The following is a 22,511-nucleotide window of genomic DNA, read 5'->3' as shown; positions in this document are numbered from 1 at the left end:
CATTCCCAAAGAAGGGCAATGCCAAAGAATGCTCAAGCTACCGCACAATTGCACTCATCTCACACGCTAGCAAAGTAATACTCATAATTTTCCAAGCCAGGCTTCAATAGTATGTGAACCAAGAAATTCCAGATATTCAAGCTCGTTTTAGAAAAGACAGAGGAACCAGAGATCAAATTGCCAGCATCCATTGGATCATAGAAAATGCAAGAGAATTCCAGAAAAACATCTATCTCTGCCTTATTGATTATGCCAAAGCCTTTGACTGTGTAGAGCACAGCAAACTGTGGAAAATTCTTCAAGAGATGGGAATACCAGACCACCTTACCTGCCTCCTGAGAAATCTGTTTGCAGGTCAAGAAGCAACAGTTAGTACCAAACATGGAACAACAGACTGGTTCCAAATTGGGAAAGGAGTCTGTCAGGGTTGTATATTGTCACCCTGCTTATTTAACTTCTATACAGAGTATATCATACGAAATACTAGGCTGGATGAAACACAAGCTGGAATCAAGATGATCAGGAGAAACATCAATAACCTCAGATACACAGATGATACCACCCTTATGACAGAAAGTGAAGAGCAGCTAAAGAGCCTCTTGATGAAAGTGAAAGAGGAGAGTAAAAAGCTGGCTTAAAATTCAACATTCAAAAAATGAAGATCATGGCATCTGGTCCCATCACTTCATGGCAAATAGATGGAGAAACAATGCAGACAGTGACAGACTTATTTTCTTGGGCTCCAAAATCACTGCAGATGGTGACTGCAGCCATGAAATTAAAAAGACGCATGCTTCTTGGAAGAAAAGCTATGACCAGCCTAGACAGCATACTAAAAAGCAGAGACATTTCTTTGCCAACAAAGGTCCATCTAATCAAAGCTATGGTTTTTCCCATAGTCATGTATGGATGTGAGAGTTGGACTCTAAAGAAAAGTGAGCACCAAAGAATTGATGCTTTTGAACTGTGGTGTTGGAGAAGACTCTGAGAGTCCCTTGGACTACAAGGAGATCCAGTCAGTCCATCCTAAAGGAAATCAGTCCTGAATATTCATTGGAAAGAGTGATGCTGAAGCTGAAACTCCAATACTTTGGCCACCCAGTGCGAAGAACTGACTAACTGGAAAATACCCTGATGCTGGGAAATTGAAGGCAGGAGGAGAAGGGGACGACAGAAGATGAGATGGTTGGATGGCATCACTGACTCAATGGACATGAGTTTGAGTAAGCTCCGGGAGTTGGTGATGGACAGGGAAGCCTGGCGTGCTGCAGTCCATGGGGTCGCAAAGAGTCAGACGTGACTGAACTGAACTGATGATTAGTGATGTGGAACACTTTTGATCTGTTGGCCAACTCTGTCTTTTTGGGGAAAATATCTATTCAGATTCTCTGTGTTTTAAATGAGATTATTGATTTTCTTGCTGTTGAGCTATATGACTTTATATAAATTGGATATTAACCTCTTAACATATATGATTTGCAAACATTTTCCTTCATTCAGTGGTCTGCGTTTTCATTTTGTTAATGGTTTTCTTTGCTGTGCTGAAGCATTTTAGTTTACTGTGGTCCCACCTGTTTATTTTTTGCTTTAGTTATCTCTGGTTTTGGTGTCAAATCTCAAAAACCATAGCCAAGCCTTATGTGAAGGACTTTATTACCTGTGTTTTCTCAGATGTTTTATGGTTTCAGGTCTTACATTAAGTACTACCAAGTCTTTACTGCACTTTGGGTTAATTTTCTGTGTGTGGTATAAGATAGTGGTCTAGTTTCTTTCTGTTCCATATCGTTATCCAGTTTTCCCATCACCACTATTGAAGAGATTGTCCTTTTCCCTTTGTATTGATATATTCTTGGTTTCTTTGTTTTAAATTAATTGGCCATATTTGTATGGTTTCTAGGCTGTCACTTCTGTTGATACGTGTTTGTTTTTATGCCAGTACCATACATTTGATTACTGCAGCTGTGTAATTGGTTTAAATTTGGACAGTGTGGTGGCTCCAGCTTTGTTGTTACTTCTCAGGATTGCTTTGGCTACTCAGGATCTTTTGTGATTCTATATAAATTTTAGCATTATTTATTCTGAGAAAAATACCATTGAAATTTTTATCAAGATTGCATGAACTCTGTAGATTGCTTTGGATAGTGTGGATATTTTAACAATATTCTTCCAATTCATGATCACAGAGTATTTTTCCATTTATTGGTATCTTCTCTAATTCTTTTCATCAGTGTCTTATAGTTTTCAGTGTACAGGCCTATTACCTACTTGGTTAAATTTTTTCCTAGGTATTTTATCTCTTTCATGCAATTGTAAATTGGATTGGTTTTAGTTTCTTTATGTGATAGTTTGTTATTAGTGTATATAAATGCAATAGATTTTTATACATTTTATATTCTTGAACTTTACTGAATTTGTTTATTTAGTTCTAACAGTTTTCGGTGGTGTCTTATGGGTTTTCTGTTTATAATACCATATTATCTGCAAATAGTGACAATTTTACTTCTTCCTCTCTAACTTGGATGCCTTTTATTTCTTTTTCTTGCCCATTTGCTCTGACTAGGACTTCCAATACTGTGTTGAATAAAAGTGGTTAGAGTGGGCATCCATATCTTGTTCCTGATATTACAGAAGAAGTTTTCAGTGATGCGTATGTTAGCTATGGTCGTGTCATTTATGGCCTCTACTATGTTGGGGCACATTATGGCCTCTTTTCTGTTGAGACACATCCATAAATGAATGTTGAATTTTCTTAAATGCTTTTTCTTCATCAAAGGCTAGCTACTCCAGTATTCTGGCCTAGAGAATTGTAGGCCACACTTTATAGTCCATGGTGTCGCAAAGAGTCAGACACGACTGAGCAACTTATACTTACTTGCTATTGAGATAATCATATGGCTTTTATCCTTCATTTTCTTAATGTGGTATATAACATTGATTGATTTGCAGATGTGGAATCATACTTGCATCCCTGGAATAAATCCCACTCGATTATAATCTATGATTCTTTTCATATATTGTTGAATTCAGCTTGCTCATATTTTGTTGAGGATTTTTACATCCATTTTCATCAGTGATATTGCCCTGTTCTTTTGTTGTGGCATCTTTGTCTGATTTTGGTATCAAGGTAATTTTGACCTCTTAACACTTTATTGACTGGAGATGTGTTACTACATCTTCTGTTACCCAAACATTTATCAACCAGAGACATATCACATATCAGTACGTTTTTAGAGAGTGATACAGTTAACATCACTGTGCGAAGTTGTTAGAGCTTAAAATTGATCAAGAATTCATTATGATTATCATCAATAATCATACAACTTATAATTATTATCATTCACATTTTGTTCCATTAGCTTTTGGTTTCAACCTTGTGTATGTTATAATAAACATAAGATTTTCAAAAATGATGCAGTGAAAAATTTTGAGTGAAGAATATTTCAGTAAATTTTATGCAGATACTTTCTCTGATTATCTGAGTAACATATACTAATGTCTCAGAAAATGGTAGTTCTTCAGAGAATAGTTCTGATTCACATATGATGAGTAGACCAACAAAAATACAAAAAACCTTACTGATTGATTTGACATGGCAAGTGAAAATGAAATGGTGCTGGAGAATGCTCCAATGCTTCTACAGAAGAGTGGATTGGAGACAATATTTTACAACAATTAAGAGACTTTACAGGTGTGTCAGTTGTAACTATTGAGTGTAATAACCCACAAAGTGTTAGTGAAATGACAGACTTAAATTTTGGCCAGTCAAAATAAAAATCACTGGCCACAGGTGTTTCTGCAAAAATCCCCCAGTCAACAATGAGTTAAAATTAGCTTTTAAATCTTATCTCTTCTGTTTTTTGGAAGAGTTTTAGAAGGATTGATGTTAATTCTTCTTGAATATTTGGCAGAATTCACCAGTGAAGCTGTCATGTCCTGAACTTTTGTTTGTTAGGAGGTTTTATTACTGAATCAATGTCCGTATTAGTATTTGTTCTGTTCATATTTTCTGTTTCTTGAGTCAGTCTTGGAAGATTTTATGTTTCTAAGAATTTATCTGTTTTCTCTTGGGTTGTCCAATTTGTTGGCATATAATTGTTCATAGTGGTCTCTGAAAATTCTTTGTATTTCTGTGGTATAAGTTTTGATGTCTCTTATTTCTGACTTAATGTTTGAGTCTTCTTTTCTCTTGATGAATCTAGCTAAGTTTGTCCATTTTTTGTTCATCTTCTCAAAGAGAGAAACAACTCTTGATTTCACTGATCTTTTCTGTTACCTTTTTAGTCTTTATTTCATTTTTCTACTCTGATCTTTGTTATTTTATTGCTTCTACTGACTTTGAGTTTAATATTTTTTTTTAGTTTCTTTAGGTGTAAATTTAGGTTGTTTATGTGAGTTTTGTTTTTTGTTTGTTTCTTGAGGTAGGCATTTACAGCTGTGCATTTCACTGATAGAGTTCTTTTGCTGCATTCCATAAGGGGCTTCCCAGGTGGCACTAGAGGTAAAGAACACACTTGCCAGTGCAGAAGACATAAGATATGCTTATTCGATTCCTGGTTCAGGAAGATCCCCTGTAAGAGGGCATGGCAATCCACTTCAGTATTCTTGCTTGGAGAATCCCATGGACAGAGGAGCCTAGCAGGTTACAGTCCATGGGGTCACAAAAAGTTGGATACGACTGAAGCAATTTAGCATGCATGCATGAATTTTGGAATCCTATATTTCCATTTTCATATGTCTTAAGGTATTTTTTTGTTTCCTCTTTGACTCATCGGTTGTTCAGTAGCATGTTGTTTAATTTCCACATCTTTGTGCATTTTCCAGTTTTCTTCTGTAATTGAATTCTAGTTTCCTACCATTGTGATTGGAAAAGATACTTGATATTATTTTAGTCTTCTTAAGTTTGTTAAGAACTTGTTTTCTGGTCTAATAATATGATTTATCCCAGAGAATTTTCCATGTGCACTGAGAAGATTGTGTGTTCTATTGCTTTTTGGATGGAATGTTCTGTACTAGTTTTGTTAAGTCTTTTATGTTCTAACTTGTCATTTAAGGTCAATGTTTCCTTATTGATAGTCTGTCTGATGGATGGTCTATCCATTGATTAAAGTGGGATATTAAAGTCCCTCTTGTTATTGTGTTGCTGTCTTATTTTTCCCTTTAAGTTTGTTAATGTTTGCTTTATATACTTAAGTGTTCCTATGTTGGGTGCATAAATATTTGCAAATATTTTCTTATTTGGTTGACGCCTTTATCATTATGTAATGCCCTTCTTTGTCTCTTATTACAGTCTTTGTTTTAAAGTTTACTTTGTCTCATGCAAGTATAGCTACCCCAGCTTTGTTTATATTTCCATTTGCAGGGCATATCTTTCTCTGTTCCCTCTCCTCAGTCTCTCTATGTCATTATACCTGAAGTGAGTCTCTTGTAGGCAGCATACAGATGGGTGTTTTTTTAAAACCATTCATCTACTCTGTCTATATCTTTCAATGGGAAAATTTAGTCCATTTACATTTAAAGTAATCATTGATAAATATGGACTTATTTCCATTTTGTTAACTATTTTCTGGCTCTTTTGCAGTTTCTCTATTTCTTCTTTTTGTTCTCTTTTGTGGTTTGATGACATACTTTAGTGGTATGCTTTGATTCCTTTCTCTTTATCTACTACAGGTATTTTTCTTTGTGGTTACCATGAAGCTTACATATAACAGCTTATTTATAACATTCCCATAAGTTTTCCCATAAGTCCCTTAAAATACCTTCATTTTTTTGACTCTTTTTTCTTTTTGCTGCTTTGATTAAGAGAGTCCCACTGTCCTGTCCTTGAGTTCACTGATCCTTTATTTATTCTGCTGTTAAACCTCTTTATTGTATCAGTTATTTTATTCTTCAGCTCTGTGTCTCTTGTTCATACTTTCTTATATTTTCTCTTTATTGAAGTGTGCTCATCCATTTTTCTCCCAAGTTCAGTGAGAATCTTTATGACAGTTATTTTGAATTTTCTATCAGGTAAATTTTTTATCTTTGTTTCATTGAAGTATTTTTATAGTGTTTTATCGTGTTCTTAACTTTGGAACATATTCCTACTTCTTCCTTTTCCTTGACTCTCTGTCATGGTTTCTATGTATTAGATAAAACAGCCATCTGGCCCAGACCTGAACGAGTGGATCCTTGTAGGAGATGAACCTTGTTCAGTCCTGCCCTAGCTCGTGGTTCTCTCTCAAACCTTTTTGTTTGTTAAGTAGTCTGTTTACTTTTAATGGATGCTAATAGCTGAGGGTGTGCCAAGACATGTCAGCATAGGAGAGGATCTCAGTGAGCACCGATTGGAAGCCAGACCCGCAAGTAACAGCTTTCAGAGTATGCCAATATACGCAGCCCTGCAGGACCACAAACACAAGCCCCACAGGCAACTAGAGCTGGGTGATCTGGAGCTGTCCCGCGGCAGCATCACAAAAACTGGGGCATCAGAAAAAATTTGCAGAAGATCTTGAAAACCTTGGGTTAGGCAGAGAGAGGGGGGAAAGATGGTGTCCTCCAGCCTTCATCCCCTCGGAGCACCTTTGTGGGCCTCTAGAAGTGTGCCAAACCTGAAACCTGCCCCTCGGGCCAGAGCGCCTCCTCTCAGAAAGACAAATGTGTTTCCGTCTGCTGTCTGTGCAGTTCTCTGCGGGTGGCAGTCCGCCAGGAACTACCTTTCATTTGTTACAGTCCCACGGGATCTAGGAACATAAGTGTCCCTGGCCTCCAGAGCCAGGTGCTCAAGGGGTGTCCCCTGGGGAGCAGCCACAAAAAAACAGGGCACCAGACACACATCCACGCCAACTCCAGGATATACTCCAGGTGCTCTGGAGTGTGGCAGAGGGGAATCATGAAGATAGGATCCACCCCAGGTCTCCGGAAAGGACTGTGGTCAGCTCTTCGATTTGTGTTTAATTAGAAGTCTGCCCTTCAGGCCCAGCGATAAGAGCCCTCTGGGCGTGTACCCGGTCCTGTGGCCACTGCTGGGTCTTCCAAATTTGCTGACATAATGAATGCAAAACCTTGATGGCATCCTCCTTTAGGGATGTGAGTAGTCCTGCTGAAATTTCATCACATCTACTAGCTTTATTAACTAAAGCAGTGCTTCTTAAGGCCCACTTGACTTTGCACTCCAGAATGTCTGGCTCTGGGTGAGTGACCACACCATCGTAGTTAATCTGATTCATTAAGATCTTTTTTATACAGTTCTTCTGTGTACTCTTTCAGTCTCTTCTCGATCTCTTCAGCATCTATTATGTCTCTGTCATTTTTAATCCCTTACTGTGCCATCTTTGGGCGGAAAGCTCCCTTGATGTTTCCAATTTTCCTGAAGAGATCTCTAGTCTTTTCCCTTTTGTTGTTTTCTTCTGTTATTAAACACTGTTCGTTGAAGAAGGCCTTCTTGTCTCTTCCAGCTGTTCTCTGAAACTGCATTTAATTGGATGTACCTTTCCCTCTCTCCCTTGCTTTTCACTTCTCTTCATTCTTTGGCTATTCATAAAGCCTCCTCAGATAACTACTTGGCCTTCTTGCTTTCCTTTTTCTTTGGGATGGTTTTGTTCAACGCCTCCTGTACAGTATTATGGACCTCTGTCCATAGTTCTTCTGGCACACTGTTAACTAGATCTAGTCCCTTAAATCTATCATTACCTCCACTGCAGATTCAGACAGGATTTGATAGAAGTCATACCTGGCTAGCCTAGTGTTTTTCCTAGTTTTCTTTAGTTTAAGCCTGAATTTTGCTACAAGAAGCTGATGATCTGAACCACAGTCAGCTCCAGGTCTTGTTTTTGCTGACTGTATACAGCTTCTCCATCTTCAGCTACAACAAATGTAATCAGTTTGATTTTGGTCTTGACCATTTGGTGATGTCCGTGTGTAAAGTTGTTTCTTGTGTTGTTGAAAAAGAGGATTTGCTATGACTAGTGCATTCTCTTGGCAGAATTCAGTTAACCTTTGCCCTGCTGCGTTTTGTTCTGCAAGGCCAAGCTTGCCTGTGACTCCAGGTTTATCTTGACTTCCTACTTTTGCATTCCAATCCCTGATGATGAATAGAATATCTTTTTTAGGTGTTAGTTCTAGGAGGTCTTCTAGGTCTTCACAGAACTAATCTACTTCACGTTCTTCAGCCATCAGTGGTGGGGCATAGACTTGGATTACTGTGATGTTGAATGGTTTGCCTTGGAAATGAGCTGAGATCGTTCTGTCATTTTTAAGGTTGCACCCAAGTACTGAATTTCAGACTCTTTTGTTGAATGTGAGGGCTACTCTGTCTCTTCTAAGGGATTCTTGCCCACAGTAGTAGATATAATGGTCATCTGAGTTAAATTCACCCATTCCCGTACATTTTAGTTTGCTGATTCCTAGGATGTCGATGTTCACTCTTAGCATCTCCTGCTTGACCACTTCCAATTTTCCTTGATTCATGGACTTAACATTCTATTCTAGGTTCCTGTGCAATACTGTTCTTTGCAGCATTGGATTTTACTTTCGTCAGCAGACACATCAACAAATGAGTGTCTTACAGCTTTGGCCCAGCTGCTTCTTTCATTCTGGGGCTACTGGTAATTTTCCTCTGCTCCTCCCCAGTAGCGTATTGGACACCTTCAGGCCTGGGGGGACTCATCTTTGGTGTCCTATCTTTTTGGCCTTTTGTGCAGTTCATGAGGTTCTCATGGCAAGTATACTGGGTGGTTTGCCATTCCCTCCTCTAGTGGATCATGTTTTGTCAGAATTCTCTGCTATGACCCATCCGTCTTGAGTGGCCCTGCACAGCGTGGCTTGTAGCATCATTGAGTTAGTCAAGCTCCCTTGCCACAACAAGACAATGATCCGTGAAGGGGTATACAAAGGTAGTTGAAATAAATCCAGACTCTGAAGAGGATGAGTACTTTTACTTGGTGCTAAAAAAACAGGCTGCTTCATAGTGTCCTTGGTCCTGCTGTGATAGAAGGCGGCTGGCTGGTGTTAGAAACGCTTGGAGTATCCCTTTTTTCTTTTTTGGATGTTTGTATCAGTGAACTGAAAATATCTTCAATAGCATCCTCTTCACGTGCTGTGATTCCGGCAGCAGTGGTGATAATCGTGGAAGTAGGTGTGTTCTGAGCATCTCTGCATCAGTGGCACAGCGCCCCTCATCGCCACAGGTACCTTGTCTGTCTCGTTCCTCTCCCTCTGAGTGCGGCAGCTGCTGGCACGGAGGGCACATGGTGCCCTCACTGCAGGCCTTCGCCTCCTCTTCCTGTGATTGTTAGCTGAAACCAAGAGTTAAGGTCAGGACATTTTTATAGCTCTGACTGAAATCTATAGATGATCTCAGGTTTTACTTAAGCAAGTTTTGAGAGTGGTTTGACAAGTACTGAATGACTGAATTTGTCTCAAAGATCTGAGTTTCAAAGATCTGTGAAAGGAACCAGCTTAGCACAGCCACCAGTCTCTGTTGCCCAGAGACACGTCTTGTTAGAAATGCAAGAACTGTGATCCTGAGTGCATTCGTTTGCCAGGGCTACTACAGGAAAGGGTGGCATAAACAGCAGAGATGGATTGTCAGATTGTCGACAGACTGTCAGATACATCCTCCTGAGGGCTGATGACAGAGGTCTGTTCCATGCCTGTTGCCTCATTTCTGGTGTTTCGCTGGCAAGCTTTGGCTTTCATTGGCCTCTTGGAACCACCACCCTGATCTCTGTCTTCATTTTCACATGGTGTTGCTCCTGTATGTTTGTCTGTCTCCAGATTTCCCACTTTACAAGGTTACCAGGTACTTAAGCCTCTTCCCGATAACCTCATTAACCTCATTTTAACTTGATTATAATCCTCTGTGAAAATCCTATCTCCAAATAAGGCGACATCCTCAAGTACTGAGAATTAGGGCTTCACCATATGAATTTTAAGGGGACACAGGTCAACACATAACACTAAATAAGTGTTGACAACTGTGTGCCCCCTATACCCTGTCCTGCAGCTCCACCTGCGTTCACTTCAGTTCAGTCGCTCAGTTGTGTCCGACTCTCTGCAACCCCATGAATTGCAGCACGCCCGGCCTCCCTGTCCACCACCAACTCCCAGAGTTCACCCAAACTCATGTGTATCGAGTCAGTGATACCATCCAGCCATCTCATCCTTTGTCGTCCCCTTCTCTTCCTGCCCCCCAATCCCTCCCAGCATCAGAGTCTTTTCTAATGAGTCAGCTCTTCACATGAGGTGGCCAAAGTACTGGAGTTTCAGCTTTAGCGTCATTCCTTCCAATGAACACCCGGGGCTGATCTCCTTCAGAATGGACTGGTTGGATCTCCTTGCAGTCCAAGGGACTCTCAAGAGTCTTCTCCAACACCACAGTTCAAAAGCATCAATTCTTCAGTACTCAGCTTTCTTGACAGTCCAACTTTGACATCCATACATGACCACTGGAAAAACCATAGCCTTGACTAGACAGACCTTTGTTGGCAAAGTAATGTCTCTGCTTTTGAATATGCTATCTAGGTTGGTCATAACTTTCCTTCCAAGGAGTAAGCATCTTTTAATTTCAAGGCTGCAATCACCATCTGCAGTGATTTTGGAGCCCAGAAAAATAAAGTCTGTGTCCACTGTTTCCCCATCTATTTGCCATGAAGTGATGGGACCAGATGCCATGATCTTCGTTTTCTGAATGTTGAGCTTTAAGCCAACTTTTTCACTCTCCTCTTTCACTTTCATCAAGAGGCTCTTTAGTTCCTCTTCATTCTCCTGGCAATCTTGATTCCAGCTTGTGCTTCTTCCAGCCCAGCGTTTCTCATGATGTACTCTGCATATAAGTTAAATAAGCAGGGTGACAGTATACAGCCTTGACGTACTCCTTTTCCTATTTGGAACCAGTCTGTTGTTCCATGTCCAGTTCTAACTGTTGCTTCCTGACCTGCATACAGATTTCTCAAGAGGCAGGTTAGCTGAGGTGTTATTGACGGTATGTGTGCTCAGCTTGTTGAACGAGTTGTAGTTAGTAGGATGTCTGTCTTGTTCAGACTGAAACCAAAAGGAATAGCACTGTGATGAGTGGGATTCCTCTCTCTGGCAGCCCAGGCCCTGTAAGGGGGCTGCACTGCGGCCCCCGTCCTTGTTCCCCCTTCTCCCCTCACCTCTGCTGTTTTGACCTCATGGAAGCAGGCCTGAAGGGGCTTGGGGAGAAGCCCGCTGGGATGTTTGCAGCCGGTGGAGGTGCCCCTGGGTGCAGATGTGATTCTTGGGGAGCTTCTGGAGAGACCCTCAGCTGGCACTTCCCCCGCCAGTCTCTGGATGCCCTGGGACCTCCCCCTTGCTGGCCCTCACACTCCACTCCCTTCAGTCCAGTTCAATTCAGTCGCTCAGTCATGTCCAACTCTCTGCAACCCCATGGACTGCAGCACGCTAGGCCTCCCTGTCCATCGCCAACTCCCGGAGTTTACTTAGGCTCATGCCCATTGAGTTGGTGATGCCATTCCCGTGGCCCCCGCTGTTTGATGTCCCACCTCTCTGCTGGATCTCTCCACCCCTCTGTGCAGAACTCTGTGCGAAGCTGTCGTGTAAAGCAGCCCCGTGCTGGCTGTGTTCCACAGGGCCTGATTTGCTTCATGGGAAGCAAGCACCTTTGTTGTCACTGGAAGCAAGAATCAACTCCCAGAGTAGCCTTTTTAAACTCTGCTGACAGGTAGAGATGGCTCACCCATGGCCTCTCGCCTTTAGAGTTACTTTTCAGGCCGGAGTAAGATCTCAGTGTTTGTCCCTTCAGGTCCAGTGGATGCTGGGCCTGCTCTTCAGGTGATTCCCTTGAAGCCTTCCCAACTTGGCTTGAGGGCAAGGGTTTGTGTTCCCCTCTTTTACTCCGTGGGCAGAGGTGGGGGTGGACAAAGAGCACACATCATACTTTCCAGTAACATACCCTCCTTGGGCCTTTGTACCCTCTTTTGTCTTGTTTTAACTTGATGTTTTTGTACTTTCTTGGATTGAGATACATAGTTGATATATAACACATTAGTTTCAGGTATACAACATAATGATTTGATACTTGTCTGTATTGCAAAATGATCACAGTAAGTAACATCTATCATAATATATGTAAGAATTTGTATAACATCTGTCATCATATTTAGTTACATTTTTTTCTTGTGATGAGAACTTTCCAGGTCTATTCTCTTAAAGACTCCAATACACAGTGTGGTATTAACTAGAGTCACCATGTGTTTTACATCACATCCCCATGACTGACTCACTTTATAACTAGAGCTTGGTCCCTTTGATGCCCTTCGCTCATGTCACCCGCCCTCCACATCCTTACAACTTCTGCTTCTCAGAGGCTGCGGAGACTGAAGGGCTAACACAGCAGAGCTTAACCCTTCCCAAGCTCTGCGTGCATAGTCTGTTCTTCCGACGTCTCTGCAGGTGTTCACTGTGCCTTGCCATGGAGGACACTGGCCAGTCACTGAACAGTTCTGGGAGAGGGAAGACGCCCAGATGCCCTTGGAGGGATGGTCTCATTTGTAGAGGAGCCCAGAGGACCATTCACTTATATTATAGACAGGGGTCGGGGGAGTGACTCACTGAATGTGAGCTCTGACCTTGAAGAGAGCTTCCTTGCATTGCAGCTAACACATTTAAACATCACAGAACACACCTTAACGTGAAACTTATTTGCCTGTTTTGTCAGGCAAAATTTGTAGAAAATTTTAGCTGCTTAGTCATTTCTTTAACACATTTGGATTTTCCTAATGAACTAACCTGACAGGTCCCTGTTTTGCCTGTGTGACTTTGTACAGTATCTGTGAAGAATATCTTATTATGGCCGGGAGAAGAGAGTAGGCTCTGTGTGTGTGTGTGTGTATAATCCAAAAGCAGCATTGTGTTCATTGTTCCACTCTGCAAAGATCATTTTGTTCTAAAGATATGATATAAACAATGGTTCTTTGCTGTATTTAATTTCACTATAATAGAATTAATTCAGTAGATTAAAATAACAGTTGATTATTTGAATGCTAAAGTACATTACTTATATCTGTAGAGCATTTTAATTGATTAATAAAAGATTAGTTCAAGTTCATAGCATTTCTATCATCTACTTGAATAATGATAATTTATTAGTCTATATAATACAAAAGTTTTTGTATTATCACCAATGCAGTGGACATGAACTTGGGCAAACTTCAGGAGATGGTAAGGGCCAGGGGGGCCTGGCGTGCTGCAGTCCATGAGGTCACAAAGAGTCAGACACAACTGGGCTACTGAACAACAACAACATAATATAGAAGTACTAATTCCTTTTGTCTTTTTTTAAAAATCAGATAATATTCAGTAGAAGAGATCACACAATAAAGACCCGGCGTTCAGAAAAGGTGATAGGAATTTAAATAGTAAAAGCTGATGGCCAGATAAGAAGCACTATTAAAACCAGCCTTTAAAGCTGAAAATAAATATTTGAATTCTTTGAATAAAAAGTCCAGAATAATTGTGAAAGATAGGGTGATAGTACCTGAAGTCATGGCTTTTGGGTGTGACAGGGACCCTGAAGGCCTGATGCTGCTGTCGGTGGAGACGGCAGCCCAGGGGCGAATTCTTTCCACTTGGTTCTTGGCCAGAGAGAGTGAAATGAGAAAATGCAGGCAACATAGCAACTCCTAAACCTACAGACACAAAGAAATAAATTGCAACCAGTCAGTCCTAAAGGAAATCAACCTTGAATATTCATTGGAAAGACTGATGCTGAAGCTGAAGCTCCAATACTTTGGCTACCTGATGCAAAGAACTGACTCATTGGAAAAGACCCTGATGCTGGAAAAGATTGAGTGCAGAGGAGAAGGGGGTGGCAGATGATGAGATGGTTGGATAGTATCACTAACTCAGTGGACATGAGTGTGGCAAACTCAGGGAGATAGTGGAAGACAGAGGAGCTGAACAACAACAATAGGGCAGAGAGAGATTTTTGATTCCTTGGATAGTATATAGTAAAATAGTATTTATTATGCTTCCTTCATGGCTCAGACAGTAAAGAATCTGCCTGCAGTGCGGGAGACCCAGGTTCGATCCCTGGGTTGGGAAGATCCCCTGGAGAAGGGCATGGCTACCCACTCCAGTATTCTTGCCTGGAGAATCCCATGGACAGAGGAGCCTGGCAGGCTACAGTCCATGGAGTCACAACGAGTCAGACACGACTGAGCAACTAACACACATTTATTTAGTAAATTATAAATAACTAAAGTATCTTAGTTGTAAGTATCAGTTAGGTTATGGTGTTACAATGAAGATAGAATATGAAAAATTATTAAGACAGAAATGTTTGCTTTTGGCCATAGGGCATTTTATACATAGATATTTAGTATTTATTTTTTGGTAATAGTGCTTACTTATTTCCAGTTGTTTATTTTAAATTAACATGAATGGTTTCCCCTTATAAAACTGGCTTTTGCATATTTTAAGCTTTCCAAAATATTTTTAGAAATATGTTTCCAACGATGGAAAATTATTACCACTATGAGATTTCCAACCAACCATGTTCTGCAATGTTATTTCACTTCTAATGTATCATGGGAGGTTGGTTTTACTCTTATAAAGAGTGTCCCACTTATGCTCACATCCACTTCAGGCGGTTAGAAGCATGCAGCTACTGTTTGTCCCCAAAGCCTTTTGGAAGAATGTGGCAGGGAAACTTTAAACTTTAAAAACCCTTTTACATCCATTGGTTTAATAATCTTTTCAACTAATACTGTGACATAAAGTATGGCATATTCAGACGGAGGTGGTTAAGACACTGTCCCTGTACTGAAAGAGCTCCGTCTTCTGGGTTGGGTCTCCTTCCCCTTCCCCGCCTCCACTCCCCACCATATGGTCACAAAAGTTCCTAACTCTATGTAAACACAGACTTGGTTCCTTTTGAATATTTTTCTGTTTTGAGACATTTTATGGCTTATTGCTGTGTACTGCAGAGTATTAGGAGACTAAGTATCTTCATGCTGCTGTGTTTGTTAGACGTTTTCCTTTATGTGTGACCATGAAAGGCAGTGAAGTGGAAGCTTGATTATCCGAGTCACAGCTCTTGCTTTAATGTTTCTATATCTTCTCATAGACCCACAGGGACATCCGAGCCATAGACATGAACCTTCCAACGTCAGTGCGAAACCATCAACTGCTTCAGTTTCCCCAGTCTCAAAGAATGTGACCACTACCACCTTGAAAGACATAGGAAAATCATCATCAGAAACTAAAGATTCCCCAGCCTCAAATCATGGGACAGCCACCACCTCGACACCCTTTGCAACATCTAAAATGATAACACCAGTGGTCTCAACAAATATGACTTCTACCACCTTAAGGTCTACACCCAAAATAACAAATGTTTCACAAAATACATCCCAGGTATCAGTATCCACAGTGCCCACAGCCCACAATAGTTCTTCATCAGTAACAGGTATGTATAAAATGGACCTGTTTTTCCCTATGCTGAAAAATAGTTGTTAAAATGCCGCATTTATACCATTCCATTCTGTAAAATGTAGAAATTTAGGCAATTATTTCTCATTTCCTATATAAATTAGTTGTAGAGATCAGGAAAAGAGTTGATGTAGTAACTATCTTGTTCCTTTAAGAAATTAGCTTCCAAGTTAATCATGCCAAATAATGACTGTATAAGATCCATCTGTAAATAAATAAATTATCCTAATGGAATTTTATTTTGCATGATTTAAAAACTTGTCATACCTTTAATTTTTTGTACCTCACTCTAGAAGGGAATTAGGTAGGGTCAGTCTCCATGATTCTAAACCTAAATCATGGTGAACTTCGGTTTTAATCCACTTGTGCCATAAAGATATTTTTTAATGGTATTAGATATAGTCACATATATATTATTAGTCTCAGCACTCTTTTTCTTCATTTGTCTAAAATATAATGCCTGTGAAACCTGGAATTCAAAAACCTTAAAATTCTCATTAAGTTATCCAAAGTTGAACTTCTCTTTAAAAGCTGTTGATTACATTTACCAGAACAAATATCAGACTTTATGGTTTCTTTTTTGTGTTTTTATATACTTTTATTCTGAATAGTTTCTCTTCCTTATTACTACAATTTATGTATTGACTTCACAAAATTAAAATAGTTAAAATTCACAATTTGTTCAAAAGGAGGAATTTCAGTTAGAAACATTTATTCAAATTGGATCCAGTTTCAGGATTACAGCTGTTACCCAGACAAGTTTTGTTTAGGGCATGAACTCTTAAAGAGAATTCATAAAAGAATTCCCCAACTCGTGCTGCCTTGGATGGTTTTGGTAGCCCATCCAAGTCCAGTCTCGCATTAAGATCTTGGGACTGCATGCAGTGGGGGTTTCTTTAATAAGGGATGTGTTGGGTCAGCTGAAGAAAACTAAAGCCAGGCAGTCACTAGACACAAAATCAACTGGAGAGCAACTTCATGTCCTTCTTATCCCCAAGTACAGAGTGCTTACATGGAAATTCAGAATGTTTTAGTTGATTACAATGTATTTTAAAAGCACTAAAACCTGTTTTTTGTTTTGTTTTCTTCTAGTCACAACAACTATTATTTCTAAGGAAAATAAAGGATCAAAATTTGATACTGGCAGCTTTGTTGGTGGTATTGTATTAACATTGGGAGTTTTATCTTTTCTTTACATTGGATGCAAAGTGTATTATTCAAGACGAGGCATTCGGTATAGAACCATGTAAGTTTTGATTGGCCAGGACTTTTATTATTATTAGTTCTTTATTTAAATATCATGACAAAATATAAGAGTAGAGCCAGTGTTCATCTCAGTGATTAATAATTCATAGATTTATGACTTATATTCCTATTAATCCTTTGTGCCTAAAGCAAATTGGGTACAAGCTCATGATTATAATTATTTGCAAATGAAAATGGATATATATACCTGTAAAAATGATTGTATTTTATTAGTGTGCCATCCTTTTTCTTTTTTTAACCGGAGACCCAAGTTTAGTCAGCCTTTTTCACATGCTTACACCTCTAATCACAAGAAATACCATATCAGGTCTCCTGAGGCTGTTGACTTAGTGCTGCCGACAAACGTAAGACACACTAAAGTAGCATCCTCGATAAAAACATGATTTCTCCTTTCTGTGACAAAGGAAATAAAGAAATTCTGACAGCCTCATTTTCCCTGATAATGAGTTGTTAGTATAATATATATTATCAGTTAATCTGCAGTAAAACCATCTTTTCAAGTGAGCTTTATCAACAAGTCTTCAACAACAAACCGTGTCATTCTATAGAGCTGATGGTTTTTAGAGGTATCATCTCCCAATTTTTGTTACTACAACAAAGTCCTTTTGGTTTTTCTTTTGAGTCTTATATGTACAAGAGTGAATTTATTCTTTTGATTGTTCAGTTCAGTCACTCAGTCATGTCCAACTCTTTGAGACCACATGAACTGCAGCACGCCAGGCTTCCCTGTCCATCACCAACTCCTGGAGTTTACCCAAACCCTGTGTCCATTGAGTTGGCGATGCCATCCAGCCATCTCATCCTCTGTCGTCCCCTTCTCCTCTTGCCCTCAATCTTTCCCAGCATCGGTTAATGTATATATAAAATAAATACCATAGAACACATGGCATTTTCCAAAATTTAAGTTGTCATATGTCAATACATATGTGTCCCATAGAGTTTCCATGTCAGAAACATTTGGGAAATGCTGATTGAGCACAGTAAAATTCTGTAAGCCTTTGATATGTTGATGTACATTATGAATTTCTAGGAGGAAATTATAATATCGAAATAAGTCTCAGATTTTTCACTGAACTAAGAAAACCAGACTTTAAAAAATACTTAAATTGTAACTTACCTTCCATGTATAGTAGCCATCATATCCAGCTTACTTTAAAAGAATATCAAGGTGGTGTTTTGTCAGATTAAAGCACATTCAGAAACATTCATTCTTCCTCTTGTAGCCTAGCCTGTAAAAGAAGAAGAAAAAAAAAAGGAAACTAACTAAATCAAGTTAATTCTAAAAATGCTTTAACATTTGAAATATTTTTTAAAACCACTCTGTTCCTAGAAATATTTATCATCTGGCTTTTTTTTTGTGCGTGTGGTAAATTTCAGTTAAACAGAAGGCACATTTTGATTAAATTTAATACGTCTCCTTTTTTATAATATCAATATTTATTGATATTCTTGAGACTATAAAACTATGAAGGAACTAGATTTAAGTGTGCTGTTTTCATTTTAAAGTGCCTTAACTACGAAGTATGTAGTTTTAGCTTTATGGGTCAGCTTTTTTGTCACAGTACATGACCACATAATGCTGCATGCCCTGTGGAGGACATCAGGGCCAGAGTCCCCATAACTGAGGGAACTGTGTGGTGTATAAGGTGGTGTGACTCTAGAAGTAGTCTTATTCATATCACACCAGTAGCTAGTGAAAACACTTTATTTCATTGAGTCTCAGAACACATTTTTGTTTTTGTGTTTTTCTACATTTTAACACCTCCGAAGTAGATGTATGTTACAGTCTATGGGATGAGAAAGCATTGTGTTGTAGTTTAATTGGCCATGTTTTTCTTAGTGCTACACTTTTTTTTAAAGTGTATTTTAAAGCCATTCATTCCTTTGAAGTTATAAACAATGACATTCCATAAATAAAGACTTACTATTTTCCCATGAAGGAAACTGAGACCAGTATCTAGTAATTATGAGCATTTCTAATTTCCTTTATTGGATAATAACACTGATTAAAGTGTTAGCCACTCCAGTGTTCTTGCCTGGAGAATCCCAGGGATGGGGGAGCCTGGTGGGCTGCCGTCTATGGGATTGCACAGAGTCAGACACGACTGAAGTGACTTAGCAGCAGCAGTAAAGTGTTAGCTGCCGTGTTTCTTAGGGTTGCATGGATAGACGGTGGAGTGATGTGGTAAGAGATGGGGTTGGGGCAGACAGACTTAAATTTGAGTCTGGTTCTATTGACTAGCGGGGTGCCTGCCTACATTCATGTAAACGGTGTAGCACAGTGTCTAGTAGTCAGGATGAGAGTCCACAGGCTTACATGCTTGCTTAGCTTCTGATCTTCTGCAAAATGGAATTGATTGATTAAATACCTACCATTGTCCACACACACACACACACACACACACACACACACACACGTTTTTTTCAGCGCCCTTCTTCTGCTTAGGGCTACTGTGATGACTGAAAGAGATATGGGTGCAAAGTCTGTAGCAGAACACCTGGCACATAGTAGATGCTCATAAAATGATTGTTCTGGTTATCTTCTTTTTTAAAGAGGTTTATAATAGCTAATTGATGAAAAGTCACAGCCACTGTAGAGCAGAGATTTGAGTGTAGATCCATTTTGCAACCTGAATACGCTGCTTGAATCCTTAACCACTATAGTATACCAGGTACTTTTGCTTAAGAAAACACAAAGCAATACAGTTTTGATTCTGAAGCTAGAAATTATTCATTTCTTAAAAATATGAACTATAAGTATTTTGATACAATATAAAACACAAAGTAATTTTAACTTTTGATTTATTACAGTGATGAACATGATGCCATCATTTAAGGGACTCCAAGAACCAATGGAAGGAAGAGCGATACAGCCCTATCAGCTCATTTTGATTTATTACTTTAATACAGTATTCTTTTCTTGAAAATAGCATAAACAGGCCATGCATATAATATACAGTGTATTATATAAATATGTAAAGATTCCTCATGATTATTAAAGGAAAAAGGTTTTGGTTTGGGGGTTTTTAATGAACATATGGAGCATATAGTTAATGCAATGGTATTATATTCAGTTTTAGAAAATACATAGTAAGACAAACAAGTCTGGTTTTACTTTTCTGTGGCATTGGTCACATAGGCCAGTAATTGGAAAGCATCATCACTGAAGGGTATGATGCCATCTGGTCATTCAGATAAGGAGCTTGTCTCAGCACTAAGGATTCTGATGTCTTTGTTAGTCACACAAAGAATCTCAGTGCTAATAACAGCTGGATATATCCTAATTACCATTGCCACATAGCAGAAATTATATGAATAAGCCACGTCTTAAGCATAATTTTAGTTTATTGTCTCTTCAGAAACCATCAATATTTTCTATATTTAAAGTTAGTTATATTGTTTAGAACAAAATACATGCCCTCCCCCACCAAAAAAAAAAAATTTTTAACTAGAAACAGTATCTGGGCTCATCCTTGTTAGAGAACCATTGGAGAGCCTGTATTTTTCTTTTGCGCTTTCAATAGCAGTTGATGTAACTGCCTTTTTCCCCCTCTGTAATTGCAGTGTTTAACATAATAATGTTTTAAAGACTTAGTTGTTAGTATTAAATAAATTAGATTTGCTACTGTGAGAACACTGTCATCACTGGAAATTGCTTTATTTCATGTTCAGTTGTTAATTTTATATTTAGTGAATATTTTTAACAGATGGAGAACTGCTTTCAATGTTTAGAAATGGTTAACATAATGTAAACAGACCTAGCTTTAAAAAAAAAAAAGACCTTTAGATGATTTCCACAGCAACACTTAGCACTCTTTGGTCCAAATGAGAGGTGAGTGCTGTGTTTGCCAAGCCGGGGGCTGTGGGGCTCCCCTCGGGCTGCTACACCTGTAGGTGCAGTCCGTCAGTGTCACTCAGAGATTTGGGGAAATAGCGTTTTTACACTAAAACACCAGCATATTTTGGAATAAATTCTTACACAGTTTAAAACAGGAGTTTTTAAGACTGGACATTCCTGCTTCCATATTTGGGTCTTCTCTCAACTACTCCTCTTCTCCCCTGCTGAGGAGGAGGCACTTTCAGATGTATTATGTTAATGGAGAGAAAAAGCATAATATTGTAAAGACAGCAGTATTAGCCAACATATTTTGGAGTGTTTTCAGATTTACAGTTTATATTCCAGCACTCAAAACTCAGGGTCAAGTTTTAACAAAAGAGATACTTAGTCATACTACGTACTAACATACTGTTTCTTCTATCTTAGACAGTCAAAGTAAATCACACCAATTTCTGACAGCCCAGAAATGAGCTAAGAAGTCCTAATAAATGTGTACGTTCATTTAGGAGGAATTAAACGTAACTTTTGTGCAGAGAATCAAGAATTCTGATATGAAAGGATCATTTCTACTCACTGTGTATTGTGGCCAACTGACATGATGAATAATAAGAATTATCCAAAATATGGATGTGACAGGATGGGTGGATGTGACACATGCAGTGTGGAAGGAGAATTATGAAACATGTGTTTGCCTTAGTTTGAAAAGAGATCTGGGCTGATAGATAACTTGTATGTTACTAACTTATCCATAACTGGTCCTTTAACCACTGCTTCACTTTTTTGCAAAATATACTGAAGACACGTTTTATAGTAAAGAAGGCTTTTTAACCTTAACTTGTCTTCTGAATTCTTGATATTTCAGTACTTCAAGTCAGTCAGAACTTTGTAGACAGGCCTGAAATTTTCTTGAATACTTGTTTCTTAGCACTTTGAAAATATAAAACCACTTTTTAAGTACTGAATGTCATTATTTGCCTTTAAAATTTCCTGTGCTTGGGGCTTGAAAAAATTTAGTTATGTCTTTTTCTGTATATAAGTTGTACAATTTGTTACTTTCAAATATCAGTAGTTCAATGCAATCAGGTTTTGGGGTTTGGGGTTTTTTTTGTTTATCTGCAAAAAATAAGGGAAACAGCTATATAAACCAGTATTTCACTTTGGAGCACATTTCCTAAGTATAAATTTATCTTCCTCATTATGTTTACTTCAGCAAATGTTCAGTTTCATTTGCATTCTTTAAGAATGTATTTACTTGAAGATAAAAGCAATTCAAATGTATGTTTAAATATTAGGTAGAATTCAACCTATGATTTTTAAATTTCCTTGGATAGTCCATACAATAAATAATACAAATACAGTTAATGAGAGCTGGCAAAATTAGAGTGATAATTTTGTATTTTTCAGGAAAAAATTATAAAGCAAATTTCTGTTACATTTTTTCTTTTTATTATAAGGACCAACTTTTGGTATTTCCTTGTTACTGAGATCTATTTTTAGAATAAAATTTTGTTCTTTATCAGAGAGTAGTGTGTGGTTTTGCTTCATTTTTATCAAACTCAGGAGAAACTAACAGAAAATGCCCAAAGTGAAAAGGCAGATTGTTGTGCGGTCGCCTGGCCCAGCGGCAGGCTCACGCGGAAGCTTGTTACGGTAGATCCCAGCCCAGGTCTGCTGAATCCCAGTCTCTGGGGTGGGGCCCGGCAGTCCTGTCAGGTGATTCTGAACACCAGAGTCTGAGAGGCACTGCTCAAAGGACTTTCATTTAAAGCCATTTATTTTTATTCTTCTGGGTAGAACCTTTAAAACAAGTATATCTGTTGTAGAAATTTTAAAATTACCATTCCTGATATAAATCAACTGCAAATGTATTAACATACGGTTTTTCAACACTTTTTCTTTACAACTGGATATAATTTAACTTTATCGAAAGGATGACTTGGCTTCCCAGGTGGCACTA

General features: G+C 38.8%; 1 protein-coding gene across 3 annotated transcripts in view; it reads left to right on the top strand.

The window, feature by feature from the left end:
- The window catches only part of TMEM123 (transmembrane protein 123), a 72,592-nt gene extending 50,515 nt beyond the window's left edge, over positions 1 to 22,077 (top strand). For all 3 annotated transcript variants that reach the window (XM_070384339.1, XM_070384338.1, XM_070384340.1), the window contains 3 exons: positions 15,086 to 15,427; positions 16,543 to 16,696; positions 19,528 to 22,077. In XM_070384339.1, coding sequence (XP_070240440.1) covers positions 15,086 to 15,427; positions 16,543 to 16,696; positions 19,528 to 19,552 — 521 coding nt within the window. In that variant the 3' untranslated portion in view covers positions 19,553 to 22,077. The remainder of the gene's footprint in view (positions 1 to 15,085; positions 15,428 to 16,542; positions 16,697 to 19,527) is intronic.
- Positions 22,078 to 22,511: the final 434 nt, after the last annotated feature.

Source organism: Bos mutus, chromosome 15 (assembly GCF_027580195.1).
Source record: "Bos mutus isolate GX-2022 chromosome 15, NWIPB_WYAK_1.1, whole genome shotgun sequence".
Lineage (NCBI taxonomy): Eukaryota > Metazoa > Chordata > Mammalia > Artiodactyla > Bovidae > Bos > Bos mutus.
This window is presented reverse-complemented; position numbering and strand designations above follow the sequence as displayed.